This window comes from Nelumbo lutea, chromosome 4 (assembly GCF_056320005.1).
Source record: "Nelumbo lutea isolate HS-2025 chromosome 4, American lotus-T2T, whole genome shotgun sequence".
Lineage (NCBI taxonomy): Eukaryota > Viridiplantae > Streptophyta > Magnoliopsida > Proteales > Nelumbonaceae > Nelumbo > Nelumbo lutea.
In genome coordinates this window covers 26,870,829-26,889,046 of record NC_142687.1, presented here as the reverse complement: position 1 = coordinate 26,889,046, position 18,218 = coordinate 26,870,829, and the positions used below count along the sequence as shown (strand labels likewise).

At 37.4% G+C, this 18,218-nt stretch overlaps 2 protein-coding genes across 2 annotated transcripts; one reads left to right on the top strand and one right to left on the bottom strand.

The window, feature by feature from the left end:
* Positions 1-378: 378 nt before the first annotated feature.
* On the top strand, positions 379-10,377 carry LOC148854761 (GDT1-like protein 5). Its single transcript, XM_088985594.1, has 12 exons — positions 379-823; positions 916-984; positions 1,841-1,900; positions 2,012-2,059; positions 6,910-6,998; positions 7,836-7,872; positions 7,949-7,996; positions 9,163-9,231; positions 9,308-9,352; positions 9,458-9,519; positions 9,877-9,949; positions 10,057-10,377. The coding sequence occupies exons 1-12, from the start codon at positions 803-805 to the stop codon at positions 10,126-10,128; spliced, it is 693 nt and encodes a 230-aa protein (XP_088841720.1). The 5' UTR covers positions 379-802; the 3' UTR covers positions 10,129-10,377.
* A 2,236-nt stretch (positions 10,378-12,613) lies between these two features.
* Positions 12,614-16,938, bottom strand: LOC148854760 (Ribosomal protein L12/ ATP-dependent Clp protease adaptor protein ClpS family protein). Its single transcript, XM_088985593.1, has 3 exons — positions 16,549-16,938; positions 13,992-14,142; positions 12,614-13,363 (listed from the first exon to the last, which is right to left on the bottom strand). Exons 1-3 carry the CDS (start codon positions 16,610-16,612, stop codon positions 13,102-13,104), a joined length of 477 nt encoding a protein of 158 aa, XP_088841719.1. The 5' UTR covers positions 16,613-16,938; the 3' UTR covers positions 12,614-13,101.
* Between the last annotated feature and the right edge of the window lie 1,280 nt (positions 16,939-18,218).

Genomic DNA, 18,218 nt, shown 5'->3' with positions numbered 1-18,218 from the left:
CGTATTGATACCAATCCAACTTCTTGTCAGCACTGATGCCGATCCAACGATTAGAAATTAACATTTAACGAGCACGACACACTTAAGCACAAAAGATCAGGTGTCACCATCCATCTCCTTAAACCCTAGGAATTAGCGTATAGGACTATGCTTAAATTTTGTCCTTTTGTGTTTAATGTTAAAGCAAGTGCACGTGGGAGAGGATTCCTCGTTCCTGGGAGAGAAAAATGATGTTCCAATCTTAGCACAAAGATCAACATCAATCAGACGAACAAGAAGGATTTGAATGGTTACGATTTGGCATCTGGTTAGGCTGATTTTCTTAAGTGGGCCCAATGCTCTTAACGTTTAACACGTTTACAAGTTGACTCTGCACATGGAAACCTCCCCAGAAGGAATTATGTACAAGTGTAGGACCCGGAGCCAAAGAAGTCCTTATGAAGCGGAATCCTATAAATAAAATTAAATAAGAAAATAAAAATTATTATTAATGATTAATTATTTAATTATAAAAAAGAGAAAATGCATCTTTTCCACTTTCTCGAGACCTCGTCGTGGGAATAACTGCACTTGGGAATCCTGATTCTGATATGCGAGTTTTCCTTCTGCGCCTCAATCCGCCAATCCTGATTTAAGCTTTATTCAGCCTCGGACGAGTCAAGCGCTGACTCGTGCGCGAGGCGGAGAGACTAGAGAGAGTCTTGTTTGTCTGCTCTCTCTCGTACTCTGATTCTCTCTCTCCGTCTGTCTCTCTCTTCGTATTTTGTTTCTCTTTTGCTGTACTCACTGCAACTGAGCAAACATGGGTTTCTCTGTATTGGAGGTACACTTCACTCTGCAAGTCAATCAAGTTTCATTTCCAGAATTTTTAGAGTTGAATTTTGTTTCATTTCTGTATTTTTTTTTTCATTTTAGGGTTTTACCAAGTCTCTTGCCATGACAGTGCTTTCTGAAATTGGAGACAAGACATTTTTTGCTGCTGCTGTAAGTATATTACTGTTGCATTGCTGTTCTTCCTGATACGTAATGCTTGTATTCCAATTTCTTTTTACTGTTCAATTTGGAAGATCTATTGTTTGATTGCTTGTATGTGTTTTGGTGTCTCCGGAGCCTAGAACCACTATATCAAGGGGGGGGGGGTGGAACCAATTTATGATATTGGAATTGGGTCGTCATCGATTTGGGATTGTTTGGACGAAAGAATTTAGTTGGTATAGAAAAACGTCAGACAAACTGCCTGGAAAAAAATGGAAAGTGGTGCTAATAGCACAACCCTCCTACAAAATTTTTTCTATTACACGTGTTATGGTTTGCAATAGTCTATACTGAAAAGAATAAATTGAAAAATATAAGGGATGAGGGTTCTTGAATGATAGACAATTAGTGATACAGAAGAGATTTGCAAACAATCATGATTCCAATCTATATGGTAATTCTATTTTTTGGCTTCTGTTTCACCTAAACGACTAAACCTTCTGGGCTGCAACCTTAGGCTGTGCTTGGTTTGAAAGAAAAGGTAGGGAAAGGTATCTTTCCCTACCTTTTCTTTCAAACCAAACATAGCGTTAGGATTTTTTTTCTTTTTCGTTATCCTTTTGACCGTTCTTTTTTTTTTTTTTTATCTTTAAAATTTAGTCTTTCCCAACTGCAGAGTGAGAATAAAATGCACTGAGCCATTCATGAGTATTTCTTACCAAATTAATACTTAGGAAGAAAAATGCACGTGCACACACACAGACATACACAATGACAAAGGTTCTTCCTAGAACGTATGAGATTATTTCATGAATGACAAAGCCCTTCGCTCGATTCTATCTCACATGGTGATTCATATTTTTAGATCTTGGCAATGCGCCACCCAAGGAGGACTGTCTTGCTAGGCTGCTTGGCAGCTTTGATTGTAAGTTTGCCTTGTCAATATTTTATTTAGATGCTCTATTATTTTATTAGTCTAGATGTTTACTTTTTTCTTTAGAGTATAATAGTTACAGAAGCCTTCATTGAATTGTAGGTAATGACTATTCTTTCTGTGCTTCTTGGCTGGGCTGCCCCCAATATGGTAAGATGTTTACTTATAACAAATGAGAGCTCAAAAATGGTAAATTTGATAATAGTTCCTGGATTTGGTTGTTTAGATGTAAGTTTAAGATATAACTCCTTTTTCTCGTATATCTTTTTTCATTAGTAATAAGTTATTTGGAAATTTCATATTACCAAACAACTGTATTCATGCACTTGCATGGCGGTCCAAAAAAAAGTCAAAAGAAAAGAGAGGAGAGGAGAAGCAAGGAGAGAGAGAGAGAGAGAGAGAGAGAGAGAGAGAGAGAGAGAGTGGGATGAAGAAATGGGTGAGGAGGAGGTGTTGGGTGAGGTATGTGAAGAGTCAAACTCTTAGTTTTGAAAGATTTGGGTAGAGGTTGAGGTTGTTAAGCTGAACTAGAGAGGATTGAGGAAGAGAAACAGGAGATCTTTGGTGAGAACCTGATAAGAAGCCTCTTATCCAAAAGTGCTGACCTGTTAGGGGTGGTGTTTCAATTCTATTAAGGTGCCAGTGGATTTAGTTGGGCATCTCGTCTTGGATTGGGTCTGATGACCCCAGCATTTGAGTAGAGTTGCAATTGAGATTTGGGGGAGATCTAGTGGATTGTACTTGTTTTTCGGATTTGTAGTAGTTTGCAGTTTGTTTTTATGGTTTTTAGCTGCTTTGTATTGTCGAGGTGCCTGCTTGTCACCTCTGCCTTATTATCTTTTTTCTTTTAATAAAATTTCTTTTATTACTCTTCAAAAGAAAGTCAAAAGAAAGAAAGGAAACATAATGAAAGAGAATTAGGCTAGATTATGACGAAGGTCCAAGTACCATTTTTCTCCTTAGCAACTGCTGTATTGCATTTATCAGGCCTTCTTATTTGCATAATCATCATCATTATTGTTGGCCCTGAAATTCTCATCTAATGGATCACCTTGGCCATACTCTCCAACACCCATGTTGCCTTGATTACTAGAGTATACACCATGATATGATATTTCACTTCCATCATACCCACCACTTGCAAATCTGTTCTTACCACTTGCACCACTGCCACCCCCAATAGGGGTGCAATCGAATTGAGTTTTGATTGAACAGTTTGAGCTCAAATTCTACCAATAAAATACCCAGCTTGAAAGTTTGCGAGCCTGGCTCGATTAATATATATTAAGTTTTTGAACTTTTGAGCCAAACTCAAATACAAAAATGGAGCTTGAATCGAACTCAAACTCAAGTTCAAATATACGAGTATTTTAGTTGAACTTAACTGAGCCAAGACATGCTGAAATTCAGCTCGGTTTGTTTTGGTTGCAGTAACCCCCACCACCTGTAACACCATATTTTTCACTGCTGCTGACATTGCCATGGCCACCAGAGCTTCCGCTATCATAACTACCACTAGTGCTATAGCTGCCAGTTTCACCACCGCCACTTCCACCATAACACCCAGTACTGTAGTTACTACTGCTGTGACTGCCACTACCTCCAATACCAAAGTTTTCACCACCATATCCACAGCTGCAATCACCACTATATTGCTTGCACCACTTCCATAGCTATCAAGTATCACCACCACCATCATCACCATAATTGCCAGTTATGCAAGCACCAGCATAACTGCCTCTACCACTTCCATAACTGATTTGTAATTAGAAACAGGGGTGGATTCGAGTCGAGTTGAGCCGAACCAAATATCTAGCTATTCGAGTTTGGTTTGCCAGTAAATTATAAGGCTCGAGCTTGAGTTTAGGTCAAGGCAAAAGCTCATAAGTTCGAGATCGGCTCAAGCTTGACTATGAGCCAAACATTTAATAAAAATAAAAAGTTACACATATAAAAATTTTTATTTGACATATAAAGAATTAAGAATTATAAAAACTAGTTATTATTATATATATATATATATATATAATAAAAAATATCATATCTATAATATTTTTTATTTATGTATATTATTTTTTATATGTATGTATGCATGTATGTATGTAAAAGCTCAATTAAGCTTGCGAGCCTCACGAGCGAAGCTTTATTGTGCTTGAGCTCGGCTCGATTAGCAAACAAACTTATATATTTGGCTCGAGCTTGGTTTGAAGCTCGGTTTAGACCGAGCCAAATCGAGCATTTCATGAGCCAAGCTCAAATAGCTTGTGAAAAGCTCAACTCGTGGACACCCCTAATTAGAAATAAGCAAGTGCCTGTGTGGATGTAGAGATTTTACAAAATTTGGACAAAGTGAGCCCCTTTCTAATTTAAAACTACTTAAGCAGGGTGTTGTCACTGTGCAAAATGACCTTATCAATTCTTGATTTGGAAAGCATATCACTAAACTCCCTTGGGATCCATCTACCCTGGACATTGATCATAGATTCATAGCCAGTAATTCTCTCATTTCATTAAGGCAGTGTACCAGCTTCCAAGGACTGCTGCTCAGTGCCCACATTTTGGTGAAACTTGATTACGTTTTTGGAATCACCCTAAATTACTAAGTGGGAGATTTGGAGCCATCTAGCTATTTGAACTCCCAAAAGGAGATTTGGTAAGATCAATACTGTGGAAAACTTGCAAAAGAAGAAACCTTTTTTGTGTCTGTCCCCAAATTGGTGCTTTATGTGTAAAGTGAAGGGTGAGGACTGTAACCATTTGCTGATATCGTTCTTCTTTGCTGCCAATATTTGGAATTGGGTTGTTTCTTTATTTGGGTGCAGGTGGAACTTGCCCTCTGAAATAAAGCTACTGTTCACTCCAGATGCTCTTGGGAGATTGACAAAAAGGGGGAAGATAATGTGGAAATGTATCAGAGCCGCCACCTTGTGGATCTTATGGGAGGAGAGAAATGCTAGAATATTTCAAGAAAAGGAAAGAAGTCTTGCTGAAGTCATGGAAAGTATATTGACAAAGACAATTTCATGGCTGAAATCTTCACAATTCTTGTCCTATTTCTCCTTTGATGACTTAAGGAGAATTCGGGAAGCAGTGGCTTCTACAGTCTCCACCAAGAACAAATTACAAGTTGAATGGAAACCCCCACTGAATGGAGTGGTAAAATTGAACTTTGATGCAATTTGTTAGTAGAAGGAGACTCCAAGGTAGTAGTGGGCTGGCTGAATAGCCCAGACACAGTTTGTTGGGGCTACAGGGATCTGGTAAAGAAAGTTAAATGGTGACAAGAAATATGACTGTTAGGTTCCAGTGGGTTAGCAGATCAGCAAATGTAATGGCTGATTCTCTGGCCAAGCAAGGGGTGATCTGTTTTGGGCTAATTTGTAATTTGTTTCTCAGGTTTGGGCATGTTTTAGTGCTTATGATTCAGTCCTTGGGGGAGGTAACATCTCGTGCCTCTTCCCATGCTGCATGTATTTCTGATACTCTTTCAATAAAATTACTCTCATTTATAAAAAAAAAAAGGGGGAAGACCCCTTCTGTATCTGTAGAATTCCCACTGAACATCCCACTTGGACTAAGGATACTTTTGGAGCTACCATCAAGCTGCAGCTTGACCACATAAACCTTTTGATCAGATGTGGGAGCCATGGGACACTCAAAGAAGATGTTAGTGATGAATCTGAGTAGAATAAGCTGATCCAAGAAACAGTTCACAATTTGGGAATCTAATTCAGTGCTTGACTATGTTTAATATAATCATCCTATCTAATTCAATTTGTGGTGGATTACAGTCAACATAATAGATTAAGGCATGAGACCACAGAGAGAGGAATTCAGAAATTTAATGAATGAAAGCCAAAATGCTTTTCCTTGAACCCCTGGTGCTCTCTCTCTCCTGTATGGTCCAATGATTTTGACGCAGAAATGGTCTGTATTGCTCGGCAATTATAAGGTTAGGCCATTGGAAAACAAGCATAATTTTGGACAGAAATATAGAAATATTTTTAGTAGTGAACTGTGAAAGACAGTTGATCTGAAGCAGAAGACATAAAATGAAGACATGCTTGTGAAAGACATCTGTTCATGTTTGTCAAGATAACATCATGGCCTTATAGGACTACAGGAGTTGGTGTAAATTAGTTGGAGTTAGGCTACAGTTTAAGCGATGGAAGTATAGGAAAATAGAGGTGGGAAAAATAATATAAGAATAGCATTTAAGGTGAGTAGTACCTAATCAATTTATTATTTTTTCTTTTTTTAATCTTTTCAATTGCCATGACTTGTGCCCTTTCCTGGTGATAGCGGCAGTTAGACCTGTTCATGGGCCGGGCCGGGCTCTCACTCTGTATTAACAAATTTTTCTAAGGCCCGAGCCCGAGCCTGGCCTGACCGTCGGGCCTACAACTTGGGTCCGAGCCCGGCCCTCATAAAAAGCCCAGGCTCGAGCCCAAAATTTAGCCCATGTTGTTACTACTGCTAAAGCAGCTGAATAGGGAGAGAGAGAGAAATTATAAAGAAAAAAAAATGTATATATTAAATTATAAATATATATATTTCAATAAATATTATATTATTTATATATTTTATATAATATATAAAATACATATTATGTATTCTATAAAATATATAATGCTGAGTCAGGTCGGGCCGGGCTTGGGCCGAGCTTTTTTGACAAATCCCGAGCCCGACCCGTAACAGTTGGGCTTACTGTGTTAGGCCCGAGGTCAGGCCCGCGGGCCTAATTACATGACCAAGCCCGACTGGGGTGCAGGCCGGGCCATCGGGCTACCCGGCCTATGAACAGGTCTAGCTGCAGTGAACATTTTTAGTTTGAAAAGGTTAACTAGCATTAGTTTTCATGTATGACCAAGTTACTTGAAACTGTTCAGGAGTGCTTCTATTACTATTATCCTTTTCTTTTATTTCTATTTTCCCTAATTTTGCTTTCGTTTCGTCTTTGTTTTCGCCATTTCCAATGTTGAATGATGTAAACAATGCAGATTTCTCGCAAGTGGACTCATCATATAACAACGATATTATTCTTGGCATTTGGGCTTTGGTCCTTATGGGATGGATTCACTGACAAAGGGTAAAACCTATTTCCTCAATTTCATTGTTTTCTTTTTCCTTTAATTTTTTTATTACAATTCCCTTTTATGGATATTTTTTTTTCAGTTCGTCTTCTTTATTTTTCAATATCTTCTCCCTATTCTTCACAGAAAAAGGTAGGGTTGTTCAGAAGATGTTGTAAACCGACCAAATTGACCAAACCAGACTGACTCGACCTGAGATGGTCGGTTTCTAAAATGTTTTGGTCGGCCTCGATTTAAAAAAGGGCAAAACCTGATGTCCTGGTTCGGTTGTGGTTATGCTTTTTGTAACCCTATGTGAAACCAACTGAGTATGTATATATACACATATTTGCCTTTTGTGGTTCATATATCTTATTTTACTTTTGATTGACACCACTATTTTCTGATCATCTCCATCTTTTTCCAAGTAAAATCTAGCTGACAAAAATTAAATATAGGGACTGACAAAAAAGTAAAAAGTTTTGAGTCTATTCATAGGAGTGAAAACCGAAGAGACAGCATATAGGTACAGGTTGGACCTATATAGGGACTGACTAACACTCAACTAACCAACTGCAAGTGGTCATAAAATGTAGGGAGCATAAAGGTACAGGTTAGATCCATCGGCCTTTTTAGGCTATAAGCATTAATTTTGGTTGGGTTTAACTAAAACCGATTAAACCATTGTTAAATAAAATGAAAATTGAAATTGGTTTTCTCTCTTTATTGGTCGGTTTCAGTTGGCCTCAAAGTCAACCAAACTTTTTCGGTTCGGTTGACAAAATTAAATGCAACTGAACCAAACTGACCCGTGAACAGCCCTAACTAAAGGTTGATTCTGTTTGATCCAACAGGGAGGCTGAAGAGTTGGCTGAAGTTGAAGCAAAACTGGTTGGTATCTTCTTTTTTTTTTAGTCATCCTTAATTCTTTAATTCTTGTTGACATTTTCTTTCATGAAATGATTAGGATGCTGATTTGAAGGGAAACACAGGAAAAACCAAATCAGATCCCAAGGTGAAGTGAAGAATATAGCAACCAATATCAACCCCTGCTTAATATTTTCTCTCCCTCTTCTCTGTGTTGTGCATTTAAAGTGTATGAATGTGCTAGCATCATTCATCATATGAACTCATTGCTGTGTATGTACATATTGTTCAATCTTATTTGAAAAGCTTATTCTTATACCATAATGCAACTCAGATAGTCAGATGATAGCTTGTCTATATTCTCCAATCCAAATCAAAGTGCACTTTAGATGCTAAATGTGTAAGCAGTGTCATCTTAACAATCATCCATTGAATACATAAACACATTGTACATGCATGCTAAGTGATGCATGTATTATAAAAGTTTTGGCATGCAGGCTCAGTTGGGTTGGATTTTACCATAAAATGTTGGGTTGGAATCAGTATGAACTCATTGTGATGTGTGTGCAACTGTACGTATTGTTCAATCTTAGTTGGAAAGCTTGTTCTTATTATCAGAATGCGACTCAAATAGTGGCTTCCATATCCCCCAACCCAAATCAAAGTGCAATTTGGATGTTCAATTTCAATTTCTCATCATTGTCAGCTTATCAATTCATCCATTGTATTATGTATACATGAGCATATTGTACATGCATACTAAGTGATGCATGTATCATAAAAGGTTGGGTATGGAGGCTCGAGTTGGGTTTGGGTTTGGTTACCTGATGTCTAAACCCAAGCTCAACTGGAGCAGAGTCAAGCCCAATTTTCCTGGCTCATGCCCAGCCCTATAGGATTATTCTTGTATGCTATATGTTCTTTAATATATTCCAGGCAGTTTCTCTTTGGTATACACTTTTGTCTTGTTATTATGACCAGTTAATGCCATATGCTTGCCAAATGCCGATAATGTACCGAGTGTTGTGATGGCCCACTTAAAACATGCTAACTATTATTATACTTTCAAGTCTAGTGAAGTTAACACAGTTCCTCAATCTTCATCAGGCATTTTATGGGATCCTAACTTTTTTTAACACTGGAAAATAGAAATTGTGTTCAAAATCAATATCCATCTTTTTCAAGTGAGAAGGACAACTTGGTTCTTTTAAGTTGATAATTTCACTGTTGGTTCCGCATACCAGCAACTTTCCTTCCAATCAATATTCAAAACACTGCTTTAAATGATGCTAATGCTTAGTACTCTTATTCCAGGCAGATGATGATTTAAAAAAGAAGAGGAAGCCCTTTCTCACACAGTTCTTCTCACCCATACTTTTAAAGGTAGAAACTCTTATATTATTTGGTTGAGATCTGACTATGTAGTCATCTAACCGATTTCATCTTGTCCATCTTGCAGGCATTTTCTATTACCTTTTTTGGCGAGTGGGGTGACAAGAGCCAGGTAAGTAGCAAAGCCGATAATTGCTTTTCCTATATTAACTGGATTACAGTTAGTCTACTTTGTCCGTCTGTCAGTGTCCTCAGTTGACAATTGCTACCTTTTCAGATTGCTACAATTGGTTTGGCTGCAGATGAAAATCCATTGGGCGTGGTCCTTGGTGGAATCATGTATGTTTTACCATCTTTTACTGTGTCCTAGTAAAGACTGACATTCAACCATTCACTGCTATTCACCATTTTCTTGATAGATGTAATAACTGTATTTTGTTGATCCTAGTAATCTTAAAAATTGGCTTATTGCAAGCTAGGCTGTCAAATTGGTCAGGAATTATCCAACAATGTGAACATTTGACCGCTTGAAGATCAAGAATTGCCGCTTCTTATAATCAAATGGTTAAAATAGTTGTGAATGGCTCAGTTATTGTGGAGTAATGCTGCATATGCCATGCCCCATGCACAGATTCCAGTATGCAGACCCTATATTATGTGTGTTTGTGGTGATTGTTTTCCTTTGGTTCTCTGCAGAGGACAAGCCTTATGTACTACTGCAGCAGTCCTTGGTGGGAAGAGTTTGGCATCTCAAATATCTGAGAAATTGGTAACTGAGTCATCTTAACGTGCTATCTGAATTTTACTTGAAATAATAGAATCTTGGTCCTTTATTTGATTTTTTTGTAAAATCAAATTTTATCCATCTTTGTGCAGGTTGCATTCTCAGGTGGAATTCTTTTTCTAGTATTTGGTATCCAGTCCTATTTATCGACCGTCGAACCATGATGTAAAAGGCTTGCTGATTGAACGAATCCGCATCCTATAATTCCTTGTACCGATGCACATTTTTTTTTTTGCTACATTTCAACATAAAAATTAATTTTTGTGACGGTTTTTTTTTGGGATTGCTATGACCTCTCGGACTCTCACTCTTTGGAGGGCAATAGCTTTTATTAGGGAAAAAGGAAACATTGTATCTGTTTCTGGTACAACAGGAAACATTGTATAAGGAAATAATGTCTTTGTGCATTCAAAGTTTTCTGTGTCATTAGAAGCTTCCGGTATGGGGAATGATGTATTTGTTTGCCCTTTTATTTTTATTTATTGTTTTTTACTTGGTTTTGAGTCCTCCTAGGCTCTTGTACAGTTGTACCCCATGCAGTTTTTGCAGCCAATGATGTATTACGTCGGTTCTTGTGTCAAAATCAGTGAGTTTTGAGACTTGAAGAATTTCCTACAATTTACCAAAAATAGCCAATGGGTATTATGATATTATCAGCCATTGATTAGCTGGCAAACCAAATTCCTTTTGGATCTTGAGATTGGTAAAATTTCTACCCCCCGAGCGCACATTCTACACTCCAGGGAGATGGAAAGATAATTTCCAGGTTTCTGAAAATTATTGAAAAAGAGGAAGTGGAATAGTCTTCCCTGAGAAAATTGGAGACTATTCCCTGTCATTTTCTTGCTTCTTTTAATTAAGCCAATTCATTAGCCAAAGAATAAAAAATTGACCAAACTATTGTGGGGCTAAAATATCGCAGACTGCGCACAAAAATTAAGGTTCTTTTGAGAAATTGACTCGTTAACCCAACTTCCCGGCAAAAAGAATCAGGTGACACTTGACCTGAGGCCTGAGTAAATAACTTCTCAGCAAGGGAAAGGGATAATTTATGATGCGGGAAAGACATGGTATCTGAATTCTGAATAGTTTTTATCAATCACAATCCACCCATGAATTTTAATAAAGACACCTGATTGTCCACCTGACAGAAGACAGAAGGGCAAAATTTACCCAGAAAAATGACTCAAAAATTTGTCACAGAATTCACTTTCCATAAGCCATATACTTGAAAAAAATGCAAGCCACATAACGACAGTTAAGTGGTGGGTAGGGCACGAGAATGACGCAGCCTGTTCCAATCCAGATTCCATATTATTGATGGCCATATGATCCCTTTGCATGAGTGCAACTAAATAAAAACAGAGCACTCATTTGTCATTAGTCCCCACTTAGATTAGTTATTAATATAAATTGGGCCGAATATCAGTTTTGAGAAAATCATCGCAATCACCCGTTGTTGTTTATTAGAGTGATGCTCTTATTTCATTTATTTATGTGGTTTCACCGTTGCAGAAACATCCCAAAGTCAATCTTACATCTGTCAACAACCCTTTGGATCAATGCTAGCGTGATTTGTCTTTTGAAATTGAAGATCCTGGTGGTGCACTGGTGCTCACTCTCGTGAGGCTATCATTTTCAAACCTCAGACCTTGTATCGTTGCCTGATCGGTGTTACTTTCCCCTTAGAACCAAGTGCCCATGTGTAAGTTTGAAGCAAGGTTTTTAAAATTGGACTGTACAAGGAACCGTTCTGGGACTGGTTCCTGGGTTGAATGGTCCGATTGTCCAGTTTGAACGGATGGCCCATTCTGACTTAAAAATAAAAAAAATTAAAAAAGTAAAAAACGATAAAAAACTGTTTGGGTTGATAGTTCAATGGTTCAACTGCCCAAGTCAGTGGGTCGCTGACCAAATCAATAAATTTGGCCAAAAAGCAATTTTAAGGTGAAGTGAAACTGGTTCCCAGTTTTTCTGGTCCGGTCCAGTTTTCAAAACCATGGTTTGAAGTGGACTGTTAATTATCCTATGATTGGAAAACTATAAAATCTAAACTATAATTTTATTACTTGAAAATTATCTAAAACTCATCATGACTTTTCAGCATCTCTTAAACTCACCATAACTTTTCAGTCTAGGTAAGATTGGCTTCACCAAGGAGACCATGTGTTCGATCGATTTGGAGGTTTAGTCATTTCAGAGTGGAGGTAGGGTACCTTCGGTTCTGGAATAATAAATAATTCAAAAGCAAAAGAAGAATTCGTTTTTCACCACAACATTGTTGGACGTCGGTTTGCCCCACACACATCGCCGGTGATCTAATTTGGCTAGGGTTTAGATGAGAGAGGGGAAGGGAAGTTCGAGTGAAAGTGGGAGAAGGGGATTTTCGTTCATTTGAATCTTTTAAAAAGGGTGGGTTTCTTAATTTGTCTTTTAATGCCTGATCAGTCCAACCAATGATACGGCCGTTGACAGAATAACTCCATTAGTTTCCATTAGCTGGCCATTAACAGAATAGCTCCATTAGTTCCCATTAGCTTGCCTCTAACCCATTGTTGGCTACGTGTTCAATACGTATTGGTGGGTTCACGCTTCCTGTGAACTCATCTAAACCTATCTATATGCTCCCATTGGCTATTGTATCAATGCGTATTTGAAGTGCAATATGCATCCATATCTAAGTTTTCCAATACAACATACAATATCCATATTTTGAACCTTGTATAATTCCAGCATGACCCACACCAGAACCAAAATTCAATTTTCCTTCTTATCAAACCCTAGTCCCAATTGTGGTTTTGGTACTTATTTAGAGGACATTCAACGTCTCCGTATCAAAACTTTGGGGTGCGGGGGGGGGGGGTGCTTAAAAGTAGCAATTTCGGAACTAAGAATTCTTTAGCTTCATTTACATTTTTATACTATTCAATTCATTAAGCCCCAAAACCACAATGCCCAGACTTGTCACTGTACAAGTGTCCTCAATGTCGTACTATCCATCTCCCTTGCTTTTTAACCTGACGAAATCGAAGTCGATTCACATAATATGAATAATTTTCAGACTGTACGGATAGCTTAAAAGAGGATGGAGATAACCAGTAGCAGAGATAATGTATGCTTTCCACGATCACTGTCCTTCAGCACTCACCGCTTGCAGGTTCAATTGAACTCAGGAGACCATTGCCTCTCAGCTGCATGCAATGTTCTTCTGCGTCTGCTTGGGCACATATAATCACCACCGCCAGGCCATTGTAGTGTGCCTCTTGCATGATGTTAACTGCATTGTCCAGTGTCATTCCAGGGATGACCTTCATTAGAACTTGAACAACATACTCTCGCTTGTTGAAGTTGTCATTATGCAATAATACGCGATAGGGAGGAGCTGTTTTCCTTGATTTCCTGAAAATTAGGCGTCAGTGATCGAAGTTAAATGGGTTCTTTTTCCTCATACTTCATATGCTTTTTCATGTCGAATTATTCACTAAACAAGCAAACATTACACCAATTCTTCCAAAAAATTATGAAAATGTTCCATACCCAATATTGAGGGGAAAACTTACTTCCGCCTCTTTTAAAAAGGAGGAATGCTTTTCATGGTGTGAAGCAAATAAGCAATATGAAAACTAGAAAGTGAGAAAATACCAATTTTGACTTACATGTGGTTTTCCCCTGAAATTATAAAAGGTGTTAGCTGCTAGAGGTTAAATAACATGATTTTTAAGCAGGTTGAGCTGCAATGCTCCATATGTCAAATATTTCGATACTAAGTTTTGTTTCTGAATGCCAAGTGTCCTAATGCAAATCCAACTCTTTCACCTGGATTCTCAAATACTAATCTTTGGTTAATTATTATGAAAGGCGTAGGATAGTAGTCCTTGTTCAGGTTAATCTAGAATGCAGTAGGCATTATTCATGAAGTAATGACTGAGATATATCTGGCTGGGACTGGGAACGACATGTAATATAATACTGTATGACAAAGAAAACAACTCAAAAAAGTAGTAAACTTCAAGAATCCCATATATACCTCAAGTCAAATTCAGATTCACGACCAGGAGTGGCCTTCTCTATGGTTGGTCTCTCCAACAAACCACCACCTTTTCCCTGAGAAGTAACTGACATTGACATGAGAATGCCTCGATTTATACATGATCCTTTATAAAGAAGCTGTTTATCCCCTGTAATAAACAGTATGGGCACCAGGGAGAGACGGTCAGAATATATACATTAGAGGTGATCTATAGAAAGGTAGGGCATTTGATGCTTCAGCCTCAAAATTACACATCAATGCTTTGGTAGTTCAGCATAAAACTGCATGTCTCGACTGGGTTGGAATTTAGCAACTTTCAGATAGGATGTTAGCAACTGTCAGATAAATTGGAATTTACCAATGAAAGATTTCAATAACTTCAAAAGGAGGGATTTTATGTTCAACTGGGTTTCTGTTTTGAGTATGGAGTGTAGTATGCTGTAAAGGCTTTCTGGGGTATACCTACCCTGCTTTTATACATCTCTATAATTGTACCACTAATTAAATTTTCAACAAAAGGGGAAAAAGATAAAGAAAACAAAAAATACTTGGTTGCTAAAGAATGTTCATGAATTTTTTCTTTTCTTGGTAAATAGCCTCTAAAAGGTTCTCTAAAAAGCAAAAGAGGGCTAAATGACCTTTGGCCAATGAGTAGCTTTGTTGGTGCTTCCGACGATATGCCTAAATAAAATTTCAAGGGTTAGATAAAATCTCCATTATCAATCATAAGAGGTATAGTTGGCCATGGTTTTTAGGAGCACCCAACACAAAGCAACCATACTAACTGAATCTCTTTTTATGCATATGAATGCAATCACTGACTTTAATGTTAAACATGGAACTTGCAAATTGAAAACAAAAGCTGAACCTCCATAAGATGCATATAGCGATATACTATTCTCTTTAAACATGCCAACTCATACACATTTTCTTCTCAGATGTGCATAAGGTGAGTGGAGATATCTACAGAATTGAGCTCTTCATATAAACTCAAATCAAGATTTAATTAATTTAATACATCACTTATTTGTAATAGAGAGACAATCAAAATTAATATAAAGAAATGTTAATACACCAGATATGGCACCTATGTCACCAAAATCCACATGCATGCTTAAAAGGCACATATAAGAGATCATCTAAGCAAAAGTTTTTGGATGCTTAGGAGAAATCTGAGATTTCATTCTGGAAGACCTCCAAGATAAGGCACATAAAATTGTTGCAAGGCTTATATAAATATCACAATAAGTGTTCCTAATGAAGATGTCAAGAAGACAAAGTTCTAATTCAAAGTTAGCAGCCAGGTTATAAGTGTAGAAAAAGGTTTCGACCATGACATGGAAAAGATATGATATCCGAAAACAACTGACCGATAAACTGGAATCATAAATGTGATAGTGAATAAGGTGTTATTTATCAAAATTCATGGGTGGGTTTTGATTGGTCAAAACTCTTTCCATACCATATCTTTTCCGCATCATAAATTTTCCCGTAAAAAAAGAAAAGATCAGAAGAAAAGGGATAACATTCGATTAGTTAGAAAAAAAGGTTGTTAAAAAGCATCAAAAGTAGAGGAAGAAAACACTATGATTAACTGTGATACAGAACTCCTGTTCCATAATTACTTTACAAAAAGATAGGAGGGCCAAACTAAACATATTATAGTCATCAAGGGGAAACCTGTAAAATCATTTTAGGGAAAAGCAACTGAAAAGCCACCATGATCATTCAATTCTTATCGATACATCAAGATCGAGTGGGAAACTTTACAGCAAGTCTGATAAGAATATTCCCCCAACTTGTTTCTCTATACCATTTTCTCCCTCTAACCTACCATGTTCGTTCAATTCCTATCATCAAGATCAACCAGGAAACTTTACGACAAATTATTCCATCTGAAAGTTGGAAACCCAGAATATTACGAATCTGATATTATAATGGAACTGCTACATCTAGGATTCAGAAGAAGCACAATTTACATGTCAAAAAAAAAAAAAAGATATTAGTATTTTCATCTAAGTTGGACATCAAATTAAATCTAGTGAAATTACCAAAAATTAATTCAATATCTTATCTATCCCAGAATTTCAGTCTTCGAAGCATTTCAGAATCCAGTGCAAAATTCGCCAAACATTTGTTATTAATAAGACACCCACTACAATATTTAGCTCATATCTTATATTCGGCTTATACGAATATTAAAACAAAAAAGTTCTAGTACAAGTCTCAGTTACACTCAATACAAAGACATGGTACTTACTAAACCCAATTACTACCGTCTATCGGAAGAAATCAGATAAATTTGAAGAGGCATATGAATTAATTAAAGGTCTATTAAAGAACGACAGAACTAGCAATTGCTAGCACAGAGACACAAGAAGAGAAGGTGGTATTAGAAAAAGAGGAAAGGATCAAAGTAACCGCAGAATCTATATTTCTAAGCATTGAAATCTTCCCCCAGTAGAAATAAACGAGAAAAAGATGAATTTTTTAATTGAGAGAGAGAGAGAGAGAGAGAGAGAGAGAGAGAGAGAGAGAGAGAGAGAGAGTAAACCTGGTTTAGGGTTGAAGACGTGATTGGGCGAAAGAGTGACTCTCCCACATATGGCAGTCTCCATAGCCGGTCTCTCTCTCTCTCTCCAACCCAACCTCACTCTCACCCAACACCCTCTTCTCCGACCGATGACAAAATTCAACCAGAACTGGCGTTCTGACTACTGGCTGCCTCTCCTCCGCTTCTCCCACTCGTTTTTTTTCTTCCTTTTTTTTTAAGTCGGAAAAAATACAATAAATCACTAGTGGTGGGCTTTTCAGTTTGGAAATATTATATCGTGTGTGATGTAACACAGAAACTTCTGTGTTGTACACACCATCACCCACCAATATTGATCTGGACCATTCAGATTACCTTTGGTGGGACCTTCATAGAAAGCATCAATTTCTTAACACCATGCAAATGGTATCTTCTGTCATGACGTAGGCTTATATAGCAGGGCCGGATTTATAAGATGCTGGAGCAGCGGGACCCAGTTTTGCCGTTTTGGTTAATGATGGGTCACCCATGTTCATGAAGATTCCTTGGGCTAGGAAATAGCCCGGATCTGATCCGGGCCGGCCCATCCCTACCCAGGGCAAAGTAATAAAAGAACTAATTAATTAGTTAAATTTTATAATACATTTTATATTATTATCATAAAGTTATATCTCAAAATTTGGGCAAAATGAAGAGTTGGAATCCCAAACACAGTTTCAGAGTTTCAGGGATTTTTGTAATGTCCCTGATATATTTCCTATTCCGTCACTCCGTGTAGGTTTTTCTCTGTAACTATTTACCGTTTGGTACATTTAGAATTTCACAAATTTCCATGACATTTAAATTTTCAATGTGTGATTTTTTTTTTCTTTTTGCATAAAAGCGGTCACCCTCATGTAAATAATTCTTTTTCTTTTTTTTTTTTCTTTAAAGTTTTGTTGTCTAAACTAGGGCTGGCTGCATGGATTGTATCCAATATATCCAAATTTCATGTTTATTTAGGAAAGAGTGCAAATGCTAGTTTGGTGCAGTTTTGCTGGTGTTTGATAAGATTGCGTTTACATAGTGATAGTTTTCACAAGTTTCAAGGCATGTTTGCATGCAAAATGAAAGCAAAATTTACATGGGAAGGAGGTTGTAAAATATTGCATTCAAAGTTGATCAATATACATTACAATATCGGGACTCATGTTTACACCCATTACAACTAAAAATCATTTGTCAAGAAAGTAACTTTATCAATGCAAAACTAAGCCAAATTTGCATTTGCATGAACCAGAATGTACTCTACATACCTAGTCTCAACAGTCTATCTGAAGTCTGAGTTGAACTGTCATGGAGTAACTGATTGGAGTAGATATTGTTATTTCTTTTATTTAAGCATGGGTATGTTTGGTGTTATTGTCACATTTTCTTTGCACCCAGTTTGCCTCTACAAACAAAACTAAGCAACTACTACAAATTATTTGGTAAACTGCAAAAAGCTAATTGGCAAATGGATACAAAAGATCCGTGCATATCATCCACTGCATACTTGCATAGCGCATACAATCCCCAAGTTACTAAAGCAATACTTCAGAACAGATCCTGCTCTATTTCCATCTTTTCGATCAGACTCTGCATTCCTCAATGGCCTGAAATGTCGCAGTTCCATATCAGTATGGCCTCTCCCTGTACTCATCTGCAGCACC